This window comes from Haemorhous mexicanus, chromosome 4 (assembly GCF_027477595.1).
Source record: "Haemorhous mexicanus isolate bHaeMex1 chromosome 4, bHaeMex1.pri, whole genome shotgun sequence".
NCBI classification, from domain to species: domain Eukaryota; kingdom Metazoa; phylum Chordata; class Aves; order Passeriformes; family Fringillidae; genus Haemorhous; species Haemorhous mexicanus.
The window spans coordinates 31887305-31908476 of record NC_082344.1 but is presented as its reverse complement, the minus strand read 5'-3'; the positions used below and the strand labels follow the sequence as shown (position 1 = coordinate 31908476).

General features: G+C 38.9%; 1 protein-coding gene across 1 annotated transcript in view; it reads right to left on the bottom strand.

Annotated features, from left to right (window-relative positions):
• CENPC (centromere protein C) overlaps window positions 1-21172 on the bottom strand; it is a 28131-nt gene extending 6959 nt beyond the window's left edge. The window contains exons 1-18 of the mRNA XM_059844325.1: window positions 21072-21172; window positions 19724-19770; window positions 18635-18696; window positions 18223-18311; window positions 17068-17158; window positions 16746-16965; window positions 15677-15880; window positions 15124-15503; window positions 13623-14463; window positions 13030-13068; window positions 11765-11832; window positions 10620-10688; window positions 8778-8882; window positions 7876-7974; window positions 5179-5277; window positions 4743-4897; window positions 4233-4323; window positions 2740-2809 (exon numbers count right to left, since the gene is read on the bottom strand). Coding sequence (XP_059700308.1) covers window positions 2740-2809; window positions 4233-4323; window positions 4743-4897; window positions 5179-5277; window positions 7876-7974; window positions 8778-8882; window positions 10620-10688; window positions 11765-11832; window positions 13030-13068; window positions 13623-14463; window positions 15124-15503; window positions 15677-15880; window positions 16746-16965; window positions 17068-17158; window positions 18223-18311; window positions 18635-18696; window positions 19724-19770; window positions 21072-21086 — 2744 coding nt within the window. The 5' untranslated portion in view covers window positions 21087-21172. The remainder of the gene's footprint in view (window positions 1-2739; window positions 2810-4232; window positions 4324-4742; window positions 4898-5178; window positions 5278-7875; window positions 7975-8777; window positions 8883-10619; window positions 10689-11764; window positions 11833-13029; window positions 13069-13622; window positions 14464-15123; window positions 15504-15676; window positions 15881-16745; window positions 16966-17067; window positions 17159-18222; window positions 18312-18634; window positions 18697-19723; window positions 19771-21071) is intronic.

Here is a 21172-nt window from a genome sequence, read left to right as displayed (position 1 = left end):
TACAATATCCATGTAACTGAATGAACTAAGCAACCTTCAGTAGTTAAGTCCTACTGTGAATGGCAACTGATTTACATCTCCTTGCAAGAGAATTCAACTAAATTTATCTCTACTTCAAACACACTGTTCTTCCTGCCTTTCAAAAACCAGACCCTAATGAGCACAGAGGCCAGCAAAGGACTAAGAGCTGTGCTTGAAGCCCCATCTACTGACAAATAATAGAATTGTTGCTAAACCAGAGCAACATTCCATGTCCCTTAACAAACCTGATGTTGCTTCTTAAAAAAAGCAAACCACAAACATATGCAGATGTAGTCCAGCTACAAAATGTTCTCTGCAAAGTACACAGGACATTTCTCTCAAGAAACCAACCAGCCAGAGAGCAACAAAGCCATCCAGCCCAAAAAGTGACATACTTTACCAAATCTGCCCTGTTCTCCTTGACACTCCCAGCCATAGAATTAGGAAAACACAAACAGGCATGCTGACCTGAAACCTGCATTTGAACATCTCTCTTTCCAGCCTGTGTCAGGAAAATGTCTGCACACATTAAATCTGCTTTAGAAAGCATCCTGAAGAACTATTTCTCTCGACTCAAAAGAAAACCCCCTCATGATCTTGCTGCCAAGTTTTAGGGGGCAAAGACACATCTGTGCCTGATATGACATTGTCATCACTTCTCATCCCAGCCCACCAAATGAAAACACATCCTTGGCAAGCAACTGCCTGCTGAGCTCTGCCACAGCATCCACCCACACTCTCCTTTAGGACCACGAGCCCTGTAGTCCATACACCTAAGTTACTGACACTAACCCCTCGAGTATCCATCCTTCTGCGACCCAATCTGCAGACAGGTAACACAGAAAAGAATCTGCAGGGCATTTTTGTTCAGAACTCCCTGGCTATTAACACAACTGAAAAGTTTTCTTGTTCTCGTTTTTAACTGGAACCAATTTACTGCTGGGATCAGAGACAATCACATCCATGGCCTGACTGCTGGGAGACCTACTTGGTTAGAAGCAGAGTCTTAGGTTTAGTCCTAGCCCTGTACTTTTTCCAAGTGGCAAAGTTCCAGATCTCTGTAGGCCCGAGGAGCTGAAAGACTTAAAAACTAAACGTTTTAGTGGGTGGGATCCCCTCAAGCAGTGAGACAGCATGTGTGCCCATCTGGTAGCTGGTATGGCTCCAGCACAGGAAGGACATCATTTGAATCTCGCTGACCTTGAAGAGACCAACCCAAGCCCAAAATTTAGAAAAGCTGCCAACATCAAATTTATATCTAGTGACTAAATGACTTTTTTTTTTTAACTCTTCAACTGCTTACAAAAGTTGAGACTGGGAAAAAAAAAAGACTTTCTGTGAACTCTGAGAGTAAATAGTTTGTTTCAAGACATAACTAAATAGCAATAGGCATGTTCCTGTTTAATCTTCTCAGAGTTACATGTGACTTAGCCATGAATGAAAAGACAGCACACAATTTCTACCAAGTATTTTCACTGTCAGTCTATATATGCACTAACCACAGGAACTACTGCTTGAAAGAGAATGACAGAAAGTATTAGCTCAAATTCCCCAATCCAAAGGATCTTTCACAGAGGCATGGTAATCTTGGTGTCCAAGACCTTTCACAGACACGGGAAATTAGCTGACATCTAAAAGCCAATTCCTCTTTCCTACTTTAATGTATACTCTAGATTTAGCATAAAGATCATGGCCAAGACTGGTTACAAGGTTAGTGCTCAATCTTCAAGTCCTTAAGAGTTCAGGATTCCAATTCAATTTTCCTTATCTCCTTCTCTTCAAGGATAGCAATGACCAGAGAGAGAAAGCAGCATATGAGAATAGCTGTAGTTTATCCTTATCTTCAGCCAGAAGGAACCTCGAAGAGCTTGGGAGACAAATGCTATGTATACCATCTGCTGTCTAGACTTGGCTTCTGGAGTATACAGTATAATTACAGCTTTCCCAAAGGTCCTCATTATTATCCAGGAACACAGCAAGCAAATCAAAAGGAGATATTAAAGTAATACATTTGGCAATGACCTATCACTGTTACACAAAATAAAGCTATCAACAATGTTCAGAGCTAATCAGGCCATAGCTTATACACAAAAGACACAACTGATAAGCTCCTACTTAAGAGCTCCTATTTTCCTATTCAGATTGGAGGCACTAATCATCCAGCTGCCAGACAAGGAAGAGTTGCCTGTCGTTAACATATGAGAAGGCAGCTGGACCCCAGCACAGCAGCCTTGCAGCAGCCCATCTCCTAGACAACAATTACTGGAATGCAAACAGCAGGTTTGTCATTTAAACAGAGATTATTCTAAGCAGGTTGTACCAGGCAGTCGTTAGAGCTATCTATCAGATGTTAGCTGAGGATGCCAACGTTTTTTCAAGTGCTAAGCATCTTTAGGGAGATTAAGCATATTGATACAATTTAGAACAACAAATACACCCACACATTTCATACTTATATCCTTCTGTCACTGGATGGCACAAGAACAGTAACTGATGCAGAGCAAGGCCCTTCAGTATGTCATTTCAGTTTGACAGCAAACTACCAACATTCTTCTGGTTTTTTTCCCTCAACTCTTCTTATCTTGATTTCAGCTGCTCTGTATTCATTTGTAATGTTAGGGTGAGCCCACTCAAACATTTTTGTACGTAAAAAGGACTTCAGAACATACAAAAATTTGACAAGTGTTTAAGCAAACTTCTTTGCAGAAAGTTCTTCACCTGTCTTTGAGTTGTGTGAAGAGAAGAACACTTTCTTCATTCAGAAGATTACGTATGTTATATCCATTTCCTACAAAGAAAAACACATTAAGGTTTCCTTAGTATCCACTGGCAATATTTTAGGTCCTCTCCTGTCTTCAGCCAAGTATAGTTCCATTTTATATATTTTAACAGAAAGAATATTAGCTCTTAATCTAGGATGCCACTCTTACAGGCATGTCAGTGCTTTTCAAAGAGATGACAAGGAATACACCTAATGTCATTTACTTTCATCTGTGCTTAGAAGATTTTTACTGAGAAGAATGTAACAGGCATGAGCTCTCAGCTCGCAAAACCCACAATAAAACTTTAAGGTGACTGAATTTACTTTAATTTATTCCTACAGAAACTATCAACAAAAACTGCACATGGAAACTTATCTGCAGATCTACACTCAAGATTTGCACACTAACATGACCACAAAATAGAATTATCTAATAGGCCCTGAACACTGGGAATGAACAACATCCTCACATTCATATACAGCCACACGGTGAATTACAGGGATCACTGGCCACAAACACTGCATTGCCCATCCAGCCATACGGAGACTGGCCATCAGGAAGCAGGGAAGAATGAAGTGTAGATCCTTATGGTCATACAAAACTTTCAGCATTTTATATCATCTGCTTTCCCAGAAAGCAAATGACAAAATTGACTCTGCAGACCCACTAGACTTTTAAGATTGTAACACCAAAAAACAGCTTCAAAGCACCAAGCATTAACTAAGCAATGACTGTTCAGTCAGGACACTGTGCTGAAAAGTTAACAGGGAAAAAATGGGCTAATTCCTCATTTCCTAAAGATAAGCCTCTTCACAACAAAGCCATACAAAAGCTCTCTACAGCTTCATGTACAGCCTGCTTTAACACTACTATGGAATCTCCAGACTAGTGTCTTAACCCACTGATGAAAAACCTCCCATATAGGATTCATGCCACTTTTATATCAGAAGGACAAAATCAGGTCTTTAAATTCTCAAGAAAACATATGAAGTTACAACCTATTCAAAATGATAGTTTGAACCTTCTATTTACAAGCACAAAGCACAAAATATAGTGAACTGATCCAAACGGATTTTCATAATTTTACATAGGAAAAAAGCAGCAAGCATATGGTGACAGAAACAATTCTATTAATTACTAGTAACATTAGGCTGTCTGTGATGTTTCCTCAACATTACAGCTAGTGGCAGAACCAGAAAACCAAGAGAAATTTAGTCTAAGAACTTGGTAGTGTCATCAAAACTTTGAGGCCACCTCACATAAACAAGAGGTATGTGTATCCCTGCATTCAACCATTAGACCCAAGTCCAGTGTTGTGTCACATTCCATTCTTCCTCACCCCATACTGTCCCATTCTCTGTTCAATCATTCTGTTTGGTTTTGATTCCTGGCATACTGATTTAGCCTCCTGCACCCCCCAATAAATGGGTTTCAGACACACACACTCACCTGCTGGAACATAGAAGCAGTCCCCTGTAGTCAGGTAATATGATGTGTTATGTAACGTCACCATAACTTTGCCATGGATAATATGGAAAGCCTTAATGGAAGCCAAAGGGTTCTAAGGTTAGCACCTTTTAAGGAAGATATCCAAGAAAACACACACACATAACAAAGATAAAAACCCAAATCAGCCAGCAGAGCTGCAATCTTTTTTCCCCATACTGATGAAAAATAAGATGCACACCTCAAAAGGGGGATGGGGTCCAGTTTTATTTTTCAGATATTTCTATCTTGCCTGCAAGATTCACAAAGTAGGAGCAGATGGACATACAGATTTAATACAAAGCAAAGCAGGGCAATGTGCATGCAAAGAACCTTCAGCAAACAATTCATTAATGTTCATTTGTTTTGGGGGGTGGGGCAGACCTCTCAACTTCATATGTTATTTCTAACCACCCCAACAGATCTTCTGTTTACGAAGTCCATTTCATAAAAATTTTTAAAAAGCACACTTACTAGTGTATCCATGTCGACAAACTGCTGCCCCTTTTCTTTATATGGTTTCAGAATCAATCTACCAGTTGCAAAAAGAGACGTATTCAAAGTTTTGTGTATTTCTATTGCTTCATCTTTGAAGAAGTAAGTGTGACTGTCTGCAGTGTTTATACAATCTACAAAAAATGTTCAGGAGATTAAAATTAATGCTATCACATAATTAGTCTTGCTACATGTTCAGTGAAATACACATTGTTTCAGTGCAGCACCTCCAAAAGCTAGATTCAACATTTAGCTGAAAAATTAGGACACTTCTTATGTCTCCCTCAGAACTTTCTCCAGAAGAGAAATTAACATTTCAGATCCTCACCTTCTTATGCTCAATGTGGCATGAACTTTTTTTTTCTCATATGTCTACATAATTCAGGAAGTTCCTTGGTCCCATCAATCAACTCACCTAGATGTACTTCATTATTTGTTACTGGGTCCAGTACAATGATTGGCTTAGATACATCAGCTATGTTGGGGTCCAAACTTGCAGGTATCTCTCCTTTATCTGAGGATACAAAGAAACCAAACCAAGAACAAAAAAGTAATCAATATAGATTTCAAAAAGTTAATAATTTAACAACAACTTTTTCACAATTCTAACGTCACACATTAAGTACTTAAATTTCCTTTAATAAGTGACTAAAGAGACTGAACACTCTTCCTTCAAATAAAGAAAATCATCCATAACAATTCTTTGAAATTGTCTTTTTCATTGAAATAATTTCCGTGTGTTATACATGAACACTCTCTAAATCCTAAGGAACTTCCTGCTGAAATGCCAACTATTTATCCTATGCTATTAACAACAGTATTTATTCAAAACTAAACTCTATGTTTTGAGAGAAGCGTTTTTCTAGCAACAGATGCTGAGAGAATATGAAATACATGATGAAGAGTGAAGAACAGGTGGTTTTGCTCAACCTATTGTTGATAGGCATCAGGGGACTTAGAGAAAGCGTTCAAAGATAAGCTCATGTCCAATTTTCCTTTTCTCAAGAAATAACATTACAGGAATCTCACTCTAAGCTGTAAATCTGAGAACTATTGCTATAATAAAAAGGACTTTTCCAGAGAAAGAAATATCCTAAGAATTGATGACAACACTATGCTTTTCAAACAGAAAAGAGATGCTTTAGAATGTTCACGGCAGAATAAATATCCCAAAGCTCTCTTGCAGAACTCTCTTAAGCAGACAATTTTAGCTCTACAATGCACAGGAAATTTCTTTAAACACAGAGAGAAGAAGCATGCTAAAGGCAAGCTATAGCACTTTGTAGGCACTCATGGCAGCTTAAATACTCTTACAGTAAGACAATCAGGGGGAGGAAGAAAGTTACTGTGTTTCAACAGCTTTGTTCCGACATAACCATCTCTCTATCAAAAGAAGCAGCAACAGGTACAACTCTATAGCTATAAAACCAGAATTTTTATTGTATAACTAACATTTAAGAATTTGTGCTAGAAATTTTACTTGGCTGACAGGCCTTACATGCATCACTAAGACTCAAGGATGTGAGTGAAAGACTATCTCTGAGGATGAATGTCTGCCACAGAGGAAATCAATCACTTCTGGAAGACAGTTCAAAGGCACTTGAAGCAACCAATAGTTCTTGTAAGATACAATATGAACAGTCACTATCAGCTCAGGCTCTCATGGGCTGCAAGTGATTTATATTACAATATAAACTGTACTTAGATCAAATATTGATCTATACCAGGATCCTGTCTCCCATCAGTGGCCCAAAGCAGATACTCCTTCCATTCCTCAAAATGCCATAATAATATACTCAGTATAATATATTCAATTGAATACTTCCCACCTCTAACCTGGAGCTCCCATACTTTATTTAGAGGTATTAACTCTCCTGTTAACATATCTGGTTTTTGCCTTGAAAGCACATAAATACTTTTATGCATAATATTATGGGCAGGAAGCACACAGCGAGAATGGCTACCTTACTTTGCTGAATAACCCAGCTCTCACTGTCTTCCTTCTATACCTTCTAGTTCTTGTGTTTAAAAAAACAAGCAGAAAACCCCAACGAGACCATTTACTTCTATTTTCCTTCTCTATGTCACTCATGATTTCAGAGGTGTTTTTAGACCTCTTCCTTAGAGGCCTCCATAGTAGCCTCTTCAGGGCTGAGGAGAATTCACTACAGGAACTCCTTCTAGGTTTTTGATGAGCTTTCCCTAAACCTTCTCTAGTGCTACCACTATCTTTCTGAGGTAAGGAATAAAACTTACATGAAACACATGTAAAATCAGAAATTGGCACCAACAGGTATTGTTTTCTTCCTTATTTCTCTGATGATTATGTCAGTCCTGATTAGTTTAGTACTAGAACCATATGGCATTTTCCACGTTTGTCAGTATTTGTTTTTAATAGTTCTATAACTTCACAGAGAAATGTTTCAGCTTCAAACAAAAGCTCTAGACAGTCCCCATAAAGAAAGGCTCTATAGCATTACAACATCTTCCAGAGAGCACAGCAAAAATAATTTGGCTTTTGGACTTTACTCTCTTTTCTGAGCACTATTTACATGTTTATTATATACTGGCCAGAGAGTCTCGGTTTGCTTAAACATCGTTTTGTTGCGTAGTTTTAACCATTTTATGCACTGTTCTTAAAGCTCTCTCTTCACCTACCATGTTGTGGTTTTGTATTGAAACTGCAACAGCCTGAAGCCCTACTAACACTCTCTGCTGCATTTTTAGATGTATTACAGGCATCAGTAAAATGGCTACAAGTTTTTAAACCTTAACCATGCACACTAGCATCATGATCTGAACACAAAATGAGTACAGTTTAGTCTCTACAGCCCCTGCTGTAAAGGCACAACAGCACTTCTGGGTATGTCTAGCATTTCTTCCTTTCTTATGCTGAAAAGTAAACAATTTTACTACAACAATGTACAGCATTGCTATAGGTCCAGTAGGAGCAGGTTTTTCTTCATAAGATCACATTAATAAATTATGGTAAAAAATTATTTTCACCCAGAGAGAGAACTGAGTGTTAATAGGATAAAAATCTTAGAGCAGTAGAGCATTTGATTAAAGAGACTTTTTAAAGTATCCAAAGGAAAAAAGTCTTTGTTCCTACCTGTTTTATCTGTTTTCTGCTTGGGACAATCCTTCCTCCTTTTACTCTTCCTGGGAGATTCTGTTTCTGGATGCACAAGTCCACTAATCATAAGCCCTCCTGAAACAAAAGGAAGTCCACTAACTCATAGTAAATCTAAAAGAATGCAAACTTGCACAACCAAGCAGCATTTTAATTGAGAAAAGACTTCCTTGATGCTGAACTTTTCAGATCGCTTTAGAAAGCCAGAAAAAAACAAAAAACTTTTTGACATTAAGTACTTTGGAGTGCAATGCAACTTGAGGCATTTTGAAAATTATTTGATCAAATTTCAGTCAAAGAACATTTCAGAAAGCCATGACATGCAAATAATTTTTTAAGACAAAATACCACTTTTACAGACACAAAAAAATACTATTTTGAGTGAACTAATTAATTAGGAAAGGACTAAACTAGGCTGAATTGTCAGTAAAAAATAATCCTGAGAACAAGATCTATTTTCTCACTTAGGGTATTTAACACTGAGACTATAAAATATTATGGTATCTGCTCTCAAAAGCAATCCTCACACGAAAAGAAATGCTCCAATGAATGACCCAGTAGATTGTCTCTTTTTCCAGTATCACACACAATCTGACATAAAAAACCCACTAGTACAAAGAAATTGTTCTGTTCTTCCCTCAACGGTGAAGGCAAAAGTACTTAACATGCTCTGCTGACATTATTTTCAGCTGACACAGGAGTGTCAGCAGAGACAAAAATGACATGGAGAGATGACTATGTAACTGGAGACCACAAATAATCCTTTTTTAAAAGCTACTCAACAGTAAGCATCTCGAGGCTTGCACAGCACAAGATCAACTCAGATTTTTCTTTTCTGCTTTATCAGAAGGAAGCAAATACTGGTATTTTGGAACTAATACCTGAAGGGTTCATAGTATAGTTTATGCGCTCGCCTCTCCAGTATTCCAGAGGTCTCAGCCGTATCCTTTTTGTCCGACGAACATTAGGTGTGTTGGAAGGCATTACTGATTTGAAGGATGAAGTCATTAAGTATGAAAGGAAAATTCAGAGACAGAAAATATTAAGTATTCTTTCCTCTTGTTCTGTACCACAAGCGGGTCAGCCCTTCCCAGCTGATATTTTTATCACATTACTATCACAACAAGAAAATAGGATTCAAGTATTACCAAATGCCTTCTTTTGCATAAATCAGTATTTCACCCTCCTTTTTCTTAAACAATCACCACCCTGACTTGACATTAGATTTCATTCTATATATCTTAGTGAACCACTGATACACAGACATTAGGCGCTCAAGCCTAAGGACAGCAAACCTGCTACCTCTGTGAAGACAAAGCTCTCAACAAAGACTAAGAATCCTGCCTGAATCTGGGGGATTTCATTAGCAACCATGAAAAGGCACTGCCTCAGTTATGGGAAGGGAAGGGTAACAAAGACTGCCTAAGTACATCCTTCTCTTCCAGATTCAGAAGTCCTGTTCCAGGATCCAGAAGAGCAGCACTTTTGTAAAAAGAAACCACACATTTCCAGGATTTCTCAGATATTTATCTTCAGATGTACTAATCACACAGTCTCAACTTTGAAGTTGTGTAAGATGCCATATATGAATACAGTATGATATTTTAGTGTTTGTAAGAAGAGTAAAAGCCCCTTAAGATCTCAAAGCAAATTAATCAAGAATATTTAAATGTTAAAAATGGTAAATACAAAACAGTTGCTGAAACAGTTTCTGAAGGTAGACAACTGAAGTGTTGTGCATAAAATAATAATGAAGCCAATAAAAAACACCCACAATGTAAAACAGACAAGCGTGGGACTACAACTGACTGCATGACCATTGTTCCATTCTATCCCAGACTCAGACCACCACAGAAGGCAGGTTATTTGCACCCTCAGTTTTACTGCACAAAACCAATTCAAACTCTTAATGTTCTCACTGTACAGTAAGAGTTTGTCCTGACTCAGTTTTTTTAGGAATATATTCAGTGCACACAGCTGGGTGTGGAGCTGCAGTGCCAGCCAGAGACTGAGCTCTGCATGAGAGCCTCAGGCAAGAGGTCATGAGCTGATGCTGACCCTTAGAACCACAATGGGCACAGGGACCTGTGGCCAAGCCCAGTGACTGGACACTTAGGGACACAGCAGGAGCTGAGGACTCAGCTGGAAGGACCAGAAGCACCCGGACTGTCGAGAACACAGAATGTGAGGGCACAAAAGCCCAGATAGTCCTTTGTTCCAGTTTAAGCTGACATTCTGTTGCTACACCATAAAATTACTTAAAGGAACCAGAGGTCTGAGACTCTGCTATGAGAAACTCAGAGTCAAGCCAGGAAGGAAACCTTGTCTGGCTGTGTAGAGAGTCTAGAGCCACCCACTGTAAAGGGGTGTCAGTCCCAGGACTTTAAGTCTGTGGTGGTGGGAGTGTGACTGCCAGAGTGGCTCCAGGATGGTTAGATCTGAAAGTTTCCTTAACACAATACCACAAAAAATGGAAGTGTGGGAGTTATAAAGATAATTGTTGAATGGAGCAATAAAAAGAGAAACACTAGAAGTTTTAAAAAAATAACTGTCAAATTAAGAGAAGGGCTGAAGGCCTGAAGAAATAACAAACCCTATCTGTAAATACTTATGAACAGATGAACCCATTTTTAGGTGTGTGTCTCCTTCAGCAACATTTACATCAAGTTAAAAACAGACTTGCATTTACACACTTACATGATGATATTTTAAAATACTCTTACCTATTTTATGCTTTGCTATTTCGTCTGACAACAGACATCTTACTTTGTAATTCAAGTCTTCAGAATTATCTGAAAACACATTCAAAAACCCATCACCAAAGGCATTTATTATTCCTGACTTTTATTCAATATGCTGACTAGAAGAAACCAAAAGTAACACAAACAGAAGTCCCAAGGATAGTGCTTCCACCAACACCTTTTGCTATAAACATATGAAATCCAGTGTAGATAAACAGTATCTGTAATTAGTTTTAAACAGAGTAAACTTAAAAATTACTTGAAAATTATATATTCAAGTAAATACTCCTCAGACCTATCCTTCTTGATAAAGTGAACATAGACAAATTATAAACTATACACATCATTTTACTGATCAAAGTGCAAGGTCATTCGGATTTATATCACTGAAACCTAACTTCAGAACAAATTTTTTTACCAGAACACACACAAAACTAGGTATCTGAAAAAATCATTGCATGGACTAATAACATTCACATCTGGCTCTGAAGCACTAAGGAAAAGACTTTGTATCTCCAGGGCTCATGTTCATTACGACAACATGTGAAACTTGTGCAGTGAAATTTAAAACTGAAACCAAACAAACAATAATAACCCTCCCCACACAAAAAGCCCCAAACACAAAACCAAGCCAAACAACTAACCAAAAAAACCCTAACACAACAAAGCAAACAAAAAAACCCCCAGAAACAAAAAACCAAAAAACAAACAACCTCTCCCCCCAAAAAACACTAAACCAAAGTATTCTTTGGGGCACAGGCCATGACTCCATCAATGCTGTAATTTGGCTCAGGTTTACCTGAAGTGATTGCATACAGGACCATCACATGGCAACACATCAAACTGGTACAAACTGAGCCTGAAAATTTTGTTCACAGTATTTTAGAAAGAATAACTTTTTCCTGGTATGCATGATGCCAAAACATGGAGAGCTGTGTTCTCAAAGCTAACCACAATAAAGCTAGCATGCTGTACCACACACTTGGATAGAAATGTAACCACAGCCAATAAAATCTGCATTTCTTCTTCTGGACAAGCTGAATACAATAGAAATTACTGAACTGTCAGTCACAGTTTCTAAGAAGCTTATACATAAAATGCAAGGAATTACAAAGTTCAAACATTACCTGAAGTTATATCATCCTGCTCAGGAGACTTAGTGCTGGAAATAAGTTCATCTTCTAGAACAGGCCCACTGCAAAGGAAAAAAAATACACCTGCTTGAACATGTCAAAGGAACATTACAGCACTACCAAGAATGGTGAATTAAAGTTTTTTTCAGATCATGTGGGCTGTGTTCTATTTTGCTTTTAAACAAGTCTATACCAATTAGACACTGAAGCAAATGACAACTCCTTAAAATTCACAGGTCAGAAATTCATGAACTACTCCCCTACTCAGTCATCAGGCAGACAATTAGTGTTCACACCTCCTTTCTAAAGAAGTTGCCCAAACTTTTTCTTTTTTGTCCATTCTAGAACTTATCTTCTCCCTATCTCTGTAGCATTACCTTACAATTTTCCATATACCATAACTATAAAAGCGTGTTAAAGAGTTGTTTTGCATACTCTAAGGACAGGACAGTAAAATAATATGTAGCCTGTCATGAAATCCTCCCCATAAAATGGCAACAATTTACACATACAACTCCAACAGAGATTCTCTAGCAATCAAGCCACTTGTAACAGAACTTCTCCTACAGCCTTAGAATCAGTACCCTTGACTTTCCTTCTTCCCCCATCTGAAGCTATGCATCACTGCTTTTACTGTGCCAATGAAGTTTAGCTGTTATCCACCTCAACTCCAAAAGGTGCATTTCAATTATCTAGGTTAGCAAATTTGTCCAAGTTAGTCTACAGTAGGTTCCCCTTAGAAATAAAGCCCCCAACATTTTCAGTACAATGACTGCATAAGAATTTAATAAATTCACAGACTGCCACTCCTGCTTGCTTCGTTATTAAGTTTCCAGCTCATGAAAGGGGAAGATACATGCCTATGTACATGCACAAAGAGTTTGGATTGTAGATTGAGTTCTATACCCCACCTGACATCAATTTTATTAGTGCAGCTGTCATAAGTTCTAGGAGCACTGATCTTTCTGTTCAAAAATTACAGACTAATGTGGAAGCAAGCCTCAAAGGAAAGAAATCCCCAAAGGCAATGAGCTTATTATGACCCCCTATCTATGACAGGAAGAAAAATTGTATTACTTTATTAACTGCATTAGCACAGTATTTAAAGCCCTCAAGCAGAAATCACAATGCTGTTCTACTTGGTGTGTTACCAGTAGGGCACAGACCACAGCAGCTGTACCAGCTGCCCAGTCTCAGGTGGTCTCCTTGGGGCAGAAGTAGGATTAAAGTAATGTTTTTCAGACAACTCAGGAAATTACCTTTCGCAACTCACAAACTTCCCAGCTTCAAAGGAATCCCTAGAAAAGAAAACAATATTCTTCTTATATTTGGTGTTCAGTAAACTTAATGAATGGAACATGTAGGTCAATAATTTTATGTCCTGAACAGAACTAGAAAAAAAAGATTTAAAAAAATTAAAAAGCAATGCAAAGACCAATGATTATCAACCAGGTTTTAGACCACTTGAACTTAGTATTTAGATTGACAAAAATAAATATAGCTGAAGAATTAAATGCTGTATTATCTAAATTTATTTTTAAAAAGGAACAAACTTGACGGTGAAGTTATTCCGTGGGTGGTGGGGTTGTGTTAAACTAGACCTGCTCCGCAAGTCTCACCAGAAGACTTTAATTAGAACAAGTCTCCTCGTGTAGGAGACACCAAGTATGGCACCCAGCTTTGAGAAAACAATGTTCATTAAACTGCTTGGTTTCTCTATTAACTATTCAACCAGCCTCAAACTTCCTTAAGTACTTGAACTGGGCCATCACTGCTTAGAAGCTGACAAGATGTATTTAATTATCTACCAAGTTATATACCACACTTGTAAAGAATCTCACAAAAAGCTTACTGTGGTTCATGCTGTCTGTTATGTTTTCTTTTGTTACTTTTGATTTTCACATCTGGTAACTTCTGTTTTTTCCTTGCCGTGTCCTGTACAGAAGAGCTGTCAGAATCTGTTTGAGACTCAGGGCCTTCAGGGCTCGAATGAAGAGCTTTATTGGTTCTACGTGGAACCTTTTTGGGTATCTTCCCTGAAGACTTGGCAGACCATTTCTTTCCAGGATTCTTCACACTCTCCACGGGATGCTGGAGTGCTTTTAGAGGAGTTCTGTTACTGGCATCCCCAGGTGACTCTGGCGTGTGTAATACATTCCTAGGCTTTTCAGGCTTGCTTAGCTTCTGAATCACAGGAGTCTCTAATTTCTGATGCAAAGATGTGGGGCACACTTCATTCAGTTCTACAGGCTCTCTTTCAAGCTCTTCTTCACCAGGTCCACAGTCAGAACTCTCCTTTCTTTGTAACTGAGGCTTTTTATTACTACTTTTCTGGACAGATATTTTAAGCTTTTTCCTTGGAGTTACTGTCCCTGTCTTAGCTAATTTGACTTTCGGAGGTTTCTGCTTAGCAGTTTGCTTCTTCTTAACTAAATGCTGAGAAGCTTTAGAAGCCAACTGCAGATTCTTGGAAGACTTGAGAGACTTCTTCAGTGACACAGTCTGCTCTTTCTGATGCCCAGATGAGGGCATAGGCAAATCCTCACTTGGCATACTTGTTTCACACTGCTTTTCACCAGATGGTTCTGTTTCCAATCCAGACCTTGACATCAGTTCTTCAGCTTCTGGTTTCCAGGATGTGCTCTTTTTCTGGTTTGGAGAGTCTCGTCTAAGTGCATCCCTTTTAGTCTTTCCTGTTAATACACAAAATATTTGAACATTAATACCTTTTCCCATTAAACCTGAAGATATATGTTAACATCTGAATGCACAAAAAAACCCCCAAAGAATCAAAATGGGGAAGGAAAAAAAAAAAAAAAAAAAGGTATCACAAAACCAGTTTTATTGCCACTGGTTAAAAGAAGGCTTTCACTAAACTATAGTCTACAAAAAACTTTTTGGTGTACTTCCAGTATTTCCTAATAAAAAAAGGAGGCAGAAATGTTACACTCAGTCTGCTTTTCAGTTTTCAGTGTTTTGTGCTACAAAACTCTTCACAAATAATTCCTAAAACTCAATCCCCTTTCTGTCCAAATATAACTGCCTTTCTATGGTGAGAGGAACAAAAGCTTGTGGGGCACCTACTTTCTAGGACTCTTCATACAAAAAGGCAACACTGCTAATTTAACTGTTAATGTTCTAACAGGAAAGGCAAAGGATGTAGCAAAAAAAGTGAAGACACTGTCTCACTGCCTTTCTGTCTCACCCAAATCCAACTGCATAACTGAAACACCAAAAAAGAAATCTATTGATATCTATCATCTACTTTATTATAATTTTCTTATAAATCACCAGAAAATAATCCACTAATGTGACCTGTAAAGAAAAGTCTGAAGAGCTGTTAAATAACTTACCCACATAAGTACTCTTTTGGCTTTGAGATGTAAGAACATTTTCTTCACTATGAGGGATTGGATCTGACACTGACTTTTCTTTGAAGTCAAAAGCTCCAACGTCCAGACGATCCAGTTTCTGTTTAGTAAGTGCTTTAGCCTGTACTTTTCTGTTCTTGACTTTCTTATTCTGTGTCTTCTCCTTTTCAGAGGGCTGAGGTTTAGAAATGGGAGCTGCAGACCCATTATTTTTTGATTTTTTTTTCTTAGTGGGTATTGAAATCCAAGAAGTAAAAGATGCACCACCTGATTCATCAATTAAAAATTCACACTCATTTTCTATTTCTATTTCTTGATATTTCACAGGATGAGGTGATGGTGGTGATACGGAGGTTGAATATCTAAAGAAAGGACGGAAAAACATTCATATCAATCAGGGTGGGGGGGAAATTGACTTTCAGTCTTCCAAATCTAGTGGCAACTCCCCACACCTAGACACAGCACAAAACATTCCTCAAAAGATTTATTATAAAGTTCACCCATCATATGTTCCATATTAAGACTCCATACAAACCTCTGTCCAAGTGTTCTTGTTGCTACAGCTGCCAAGACAGCTGAAGAGAAAGTCTTCTCTGGCCGGGCAGATGATGCAGTAACACGTTCTGTTCCTTGCACAGGAACAACATGCTCATCTCTCCCAGGCTGAGGTCCTTCCAAATTTTCCACTTCTCCATGGTTCTTTGCTGCAGCTGGTGTACTCCAGTTATCAAAATGCAATCTAGGAATGAGAAACAGCATTCAAATATGCTGCTATAAATTCTGAGTGCACAATTAAGTATTGTGAGGATGAACAGATGCAACTGCTGACAGCATCTCACTTCCTATGAACGAGCCTCCCTTTGGAAACTTGCTGCAACACAGGTTAGCAGTAGTGCTTTCCAGTATAGTAGCGAGTGCCCACAGGTAACATGGAGTCAGCATGTGACTCTTGACCAAAGTAAAGGCTGCTCAGCAAGACAAATTCCTAATTTTAAGAGGCTATGCTTGAGAAATTGTCAGGTTTCCTAGACTGTAGGTCTTTCCAATCTCATTCCACCAATGGGAGTCAATGGGATCAGTGTCAGTCCATCTTTATAATCTACCCCAGAGATTCAGTCCTCCAGGAAAGCAGAACTGTGGCCAGGACACTGGCCAGTGCTGCAGTTCAGCTTCAATTCTTCCAACAATGAGATAATAATCACAACTGAAGCTATTTTACTTTGAAAAAAGCATTTGTACATTCAGAGTGAGAGGAACAATGGCTGCTCATTTCTGCTTTAACAAATTTTTGTTAACTTAAAAAGTCAACGCTTTGACTTTAGGATAGGATTCACTGAAGAAGTCTAGACGATCTGAGAAGCTGATACTTTGGAGCACATTCCTGGAAAAAAAGAGTTTATTTTGAAAGGCTTCCTTTACTTGGGAACTGCACTTATCACAAGAATATTAAATAAAATATAATTCTGCCCTTTCTAAACCCAGATATAGAACTTCCTAAAAAGCTTTCAATTACTTTTTATGAGTTCACAATCCAAACTTGATTTACCCTGAGGTGGGGGGCACACCTGGAATATGACACCACAACCAAGTTCAGCTCTACTTACTTAACTACAGGAGAAGTTTCTGCTTCCTCCACAGGAAAAGGTGATCCAACAGCCCCACGATTATTCTCAGGGTCCAAAGGCACAGCCGGACACTGGCACGGTGCTTCAACATCTTTTAAAGTATTTTTTTTTTCACTTTTAGACACAGGAGACTCTGCCTTTTTAGAAGTAGCTACGTAATCAGGTGTTGCAGGCTTCAGGTGTGATTCACATGACAGTCCTGCCACATATATAGAACAGGTTTAATTCTTTTACTTAAAACCTTACCAAATCCCAAGAACTATTACTTTAAAAACCTTAATTCAGTAATAGTGTGACCAACCTCTGCTGCTGACTGGTTTTAGCGATGATGCAGGTGAGGGTTCTGCAGACTCACGGGCTCTTTTCACAGAGCTGGCTGACCCTGCCTTGGGCTGTTATAGTTGGTAACAAATAATGAGATGAAGTAAAATATTTGATAAAGGAATAGTATTTTAACAGGAATATATATTTCTATAGAACATGAATATAATTCATGTTCTTCTCTTAATTCATACTCATTCAAATCACAGTTCTATTTCACCTACACACTTCAACTTTCTATGGTGTAAAACTCTCTAAAAGTAACTGTAAATTTCAAACAACAGGTGAAACACTGTGTGCAGTAAAAATCCATATGCACCTTTAACCAGACATCTGGCTAATCTTGAGGTAAACTACTTATTATTGTCATTAGAATGAATTCATTTAAACTGTTTAATTACCCTTTACTAAGACAGGCTGAGGTTTAGGTAGAATTGATTTGAGATTATATTCTCACATCAGACTAAATTAAACAAACACCATTATAAGGTTGCCTCTTCCAAACCCTGCCATTAATAGACTCTCCTACTTAAAAGAAAAAAGCAAAATCAAAATATTAAAACTAAATATACAGTCGAGATTATTGGCATCATCCTCTCAGGTAGCACATTAACAAGGCCTTCACCTTATTTCCACTCATCAGCAACGCTACAGACACACAAAGTTATTGTACAGGTGACTATCAGGAGTTATCCAGCTACTTTTCTACATGAATCTCCTTTACATTTTACTGCCCATCTGATAGCTAAGAACTGTGCCCATATTTTTGGCCAAGTGACCACAACTAACTCTAGTAGAGTCCAAGACAGCCATACCCACCACCAGTGGGTGTGTGTGGCAGTGTGCTTCAGCCTCAGACCATGAGAAATTTAACTATCCTGGACAAAAAGCTGAAGAAGCTTTCATTAGTAAAAACGCAAGAAAAAAACCTGCTAAATAATTCTACTTATAGAATATTTACTATTAGAGCACAACAAACTAAGAAAAAACACACATTATCAACAACTATCATAGATTGTTAAATTGTAGCCTACATACTTTTACAGTGCTCATACACAACTAAATGCTACAGAATTGAACTTGCACCCACATGAACCTGTATCCAGTGCTACACTATGACACTGACAGAACTTACCCTTTGTCTCTGGATTGAAGTTGTCTTCTCATTTTTCAAAACAAAGGTTGAGCAATTTGGAGAGTTTATTGTAAGATCACTGCTGCAACCTGTGAAGAAAGAAACCAGTAAAATTGGGAATCTTGGAATTGTCCAAGTTTTATTTATTTTAACAAGTTCTAAGGCTCACTAAGGTCATGTAAATCCAAACAAGAAAGGAATCAGATGCTTGAGAAAGAGATTATAAGACAGCTAAGACACAGTTTTAAAAAGCTGAGAAGGGGCCGTTCTTAAAAACTCTGAGAAATTCTATTTTTATCTATTTTATCCCTATTTTTTATTTCTATGTACTTACCACTAAATATAACACAAGGAAGAAAATAATTCTTTTCTTTTGTCAGCAAATCAAGAAAAACACCAAATAAGAGCTTACTTTCAAAACAATCCTGTATGAGTTTCAGTACGTTTTGACCTGGCTGTAGATCAATCTTATTTCTAGATAGAAGAGAGAAAAATATTTTCAATCAAAACTGACAAATGCTCTTATCCCAAATATTAAAGTAGTAAAGTTTCACTTCTAAATATTTTAGGTTCTAGTTCAAACTTTAATACATTTTTTACCTGGCATTTCATGAACAGATATCTGCAAAGACATTTGTCTAAGCAGGAATTCCAGGGGAAAAAAGCCCACAGATTATAATAAGAATGGAGAATTCTATCTACATTAAAGAAAACATGCAGCTACCGCAACAGCCCTGAGGTAAATGAGCTTTAGGCTGACTAGAGTCTCACTTGAATGAGTAATTTTTTTATAAATCAGACCTAGAGCTATGTTGCCTGCAGTGATGCAGTCAGAACCAGGCCTGAGGTATCCTATCCATAAGCAAGTGAGCAGCTCAGCTGGTTGGATTATTATTTCAAACCAGCACAAATGGAAAGGGCAGAAGGGAGGGACACACCAGCCAGTGTTGATCAAAAACAAAATAACAGAGAAGCCATGGAGTTTTACTCGCATAACCACCGTGATATACCTTTAAAAGCAGCTGAATGTGTACATTTGGTAAGCTCATGACATGCATTTCCAGAAATGGATTTCAGCAACAAAAACCTCACAGACTCATAACACACATGTACAGAACATCACAGCACTGCAAATGCTCAAACTCATCTCTTACATTTACCAGCAAGGTCCAAATACTCTGGAACTCTGCCTGGGCTTCATTTCTCTACTCCTTGAAAGGCACCATGTTGGCACAGATTACTGCTTCCCTACTCAGGCAGCCCAGTTAGGGGTACCTTAGGTACAGCGACCCCACAGTCTGCTGCCTCAGCAAAGGAAAACCTCAGAGCCTTGTCCCCCCACAGTGATTGCTCCTCTTACCACTAAGAAAAACAAGAAATTTGGGAAACATCATATGATCAGTTTAATAACGTACATCAAGTAGTTTTGACATTTAGCTCTAAGATAAAAATCAAGGTAAGTTTTCCAGAATCTAAGAATAGGTGTTCAAATGCAGATTACCCTCCTCCGTGGCAGAATCTTGCTCTGTAGTCTTTTTTTAAACGATTCTGTGAAGAAATAAGAATCAATTTTTACTAAACATGATGACACTTGTCAGAAAAACAAGTAAGCAGATCTCGAGGCTTCTCAAGTCATCTTGTAGCGGGAGAGTGGGAGTTATTGCAGCACTGTTTTTCTTAGAATGCCACAGTGCTTCTTCATACACTTGAAATCTAAGTATAACCAGTCATTCAAACAGCAGACAGGACTCCAGCCATTTACCACAACTAGAGCAGTAATAATTCAAGCAGCAACACATTCTCTGTGTAATCAAATAAAGCTGCTGACCTGGGAACTGGCAATGGTTGTAGAGAATAAAATGGGAATGAAGGGCAAGAAAAATTCAACAGGAAAGCAGAGTGCAGTTCTTTACAAATGTGATAGGAAAATATCTCAAAAAAATGTAAATTTTTAGCTGAAAAACAAATATAACCTCTTCCTCATTCATGTAAATTTAGAATATTTAGCAATGTGGAGAGCATGGAATCCTAACACAAGAGAATTCTGCACGTTTTTCGGAAGTTTGCCCATACTGACAGTACTTTGCATTTCATTGTGATTCCCCTTTGGATGTTACTTTCGGTACCAAAAATAATCCAACTCTATACGGATAGATTTCCCTGCAAATTTTCAACATCGGTTTAAAGCGGCAGAAGGAAGATACAGGTGACACGAGAAAACAACTGACCAAAAGCCACCACTTTAGAAACTATACAGAAGCACACTCCGCAGCCAATCCGGCACTCGAACATAAACCTAAACCTCCCTTCGCAGCACAGTGCAGCACAATGCACGGGCAAGTGACCTTGTGGACTAAAGAAATTAAAAATTCCTGCCAAGGACCTAAAAGAGCCTTTAAAAGTTCATTCATTATTGTGTTCGTGTCGCGCTACACATGAAGAATTTTAAAACTTAAGCACGACTCTAGCGTGCCTGCACAAGTGTCCTGCCCTTGATGCGCTCACTCTCCCGTGGAAGTCGGCTCTCCCGAGGGAGCCTGAGGGGAGCGGGGCTCCCGACAGACCAGCCCTTCGAGCACAAATGCCTGTGTCAACCGCCCGGACACGGAGAGAACGCGGAACCTCAATTCCAGCCTCGCTCTCCTCAGGGGAAAGTGAAAGACCGGCCCCCTCCCTCCCCTCAGCAGCGCGCCCAGGGCCGCGCCTCTGCGCTACGAACGGGCCCGGCCACCGCCCACAACAAACCAGACAGACAGACAGAGACACAGAGAGAGACACAGACAGAGACACGCGCGGACAGACGCAGACATACAGAGACACACAGAGCGGCCGCTCCCGCGCTCTCTCACCAAGGCCTGCGCCATCCCGGACTGGGGCCGGCGCGCGCGCGCCCCATGCGCCGCCTTCGAACCTCGCGCGCCTTTCCCGGCGGGCGCGCGCGCGCGGACGG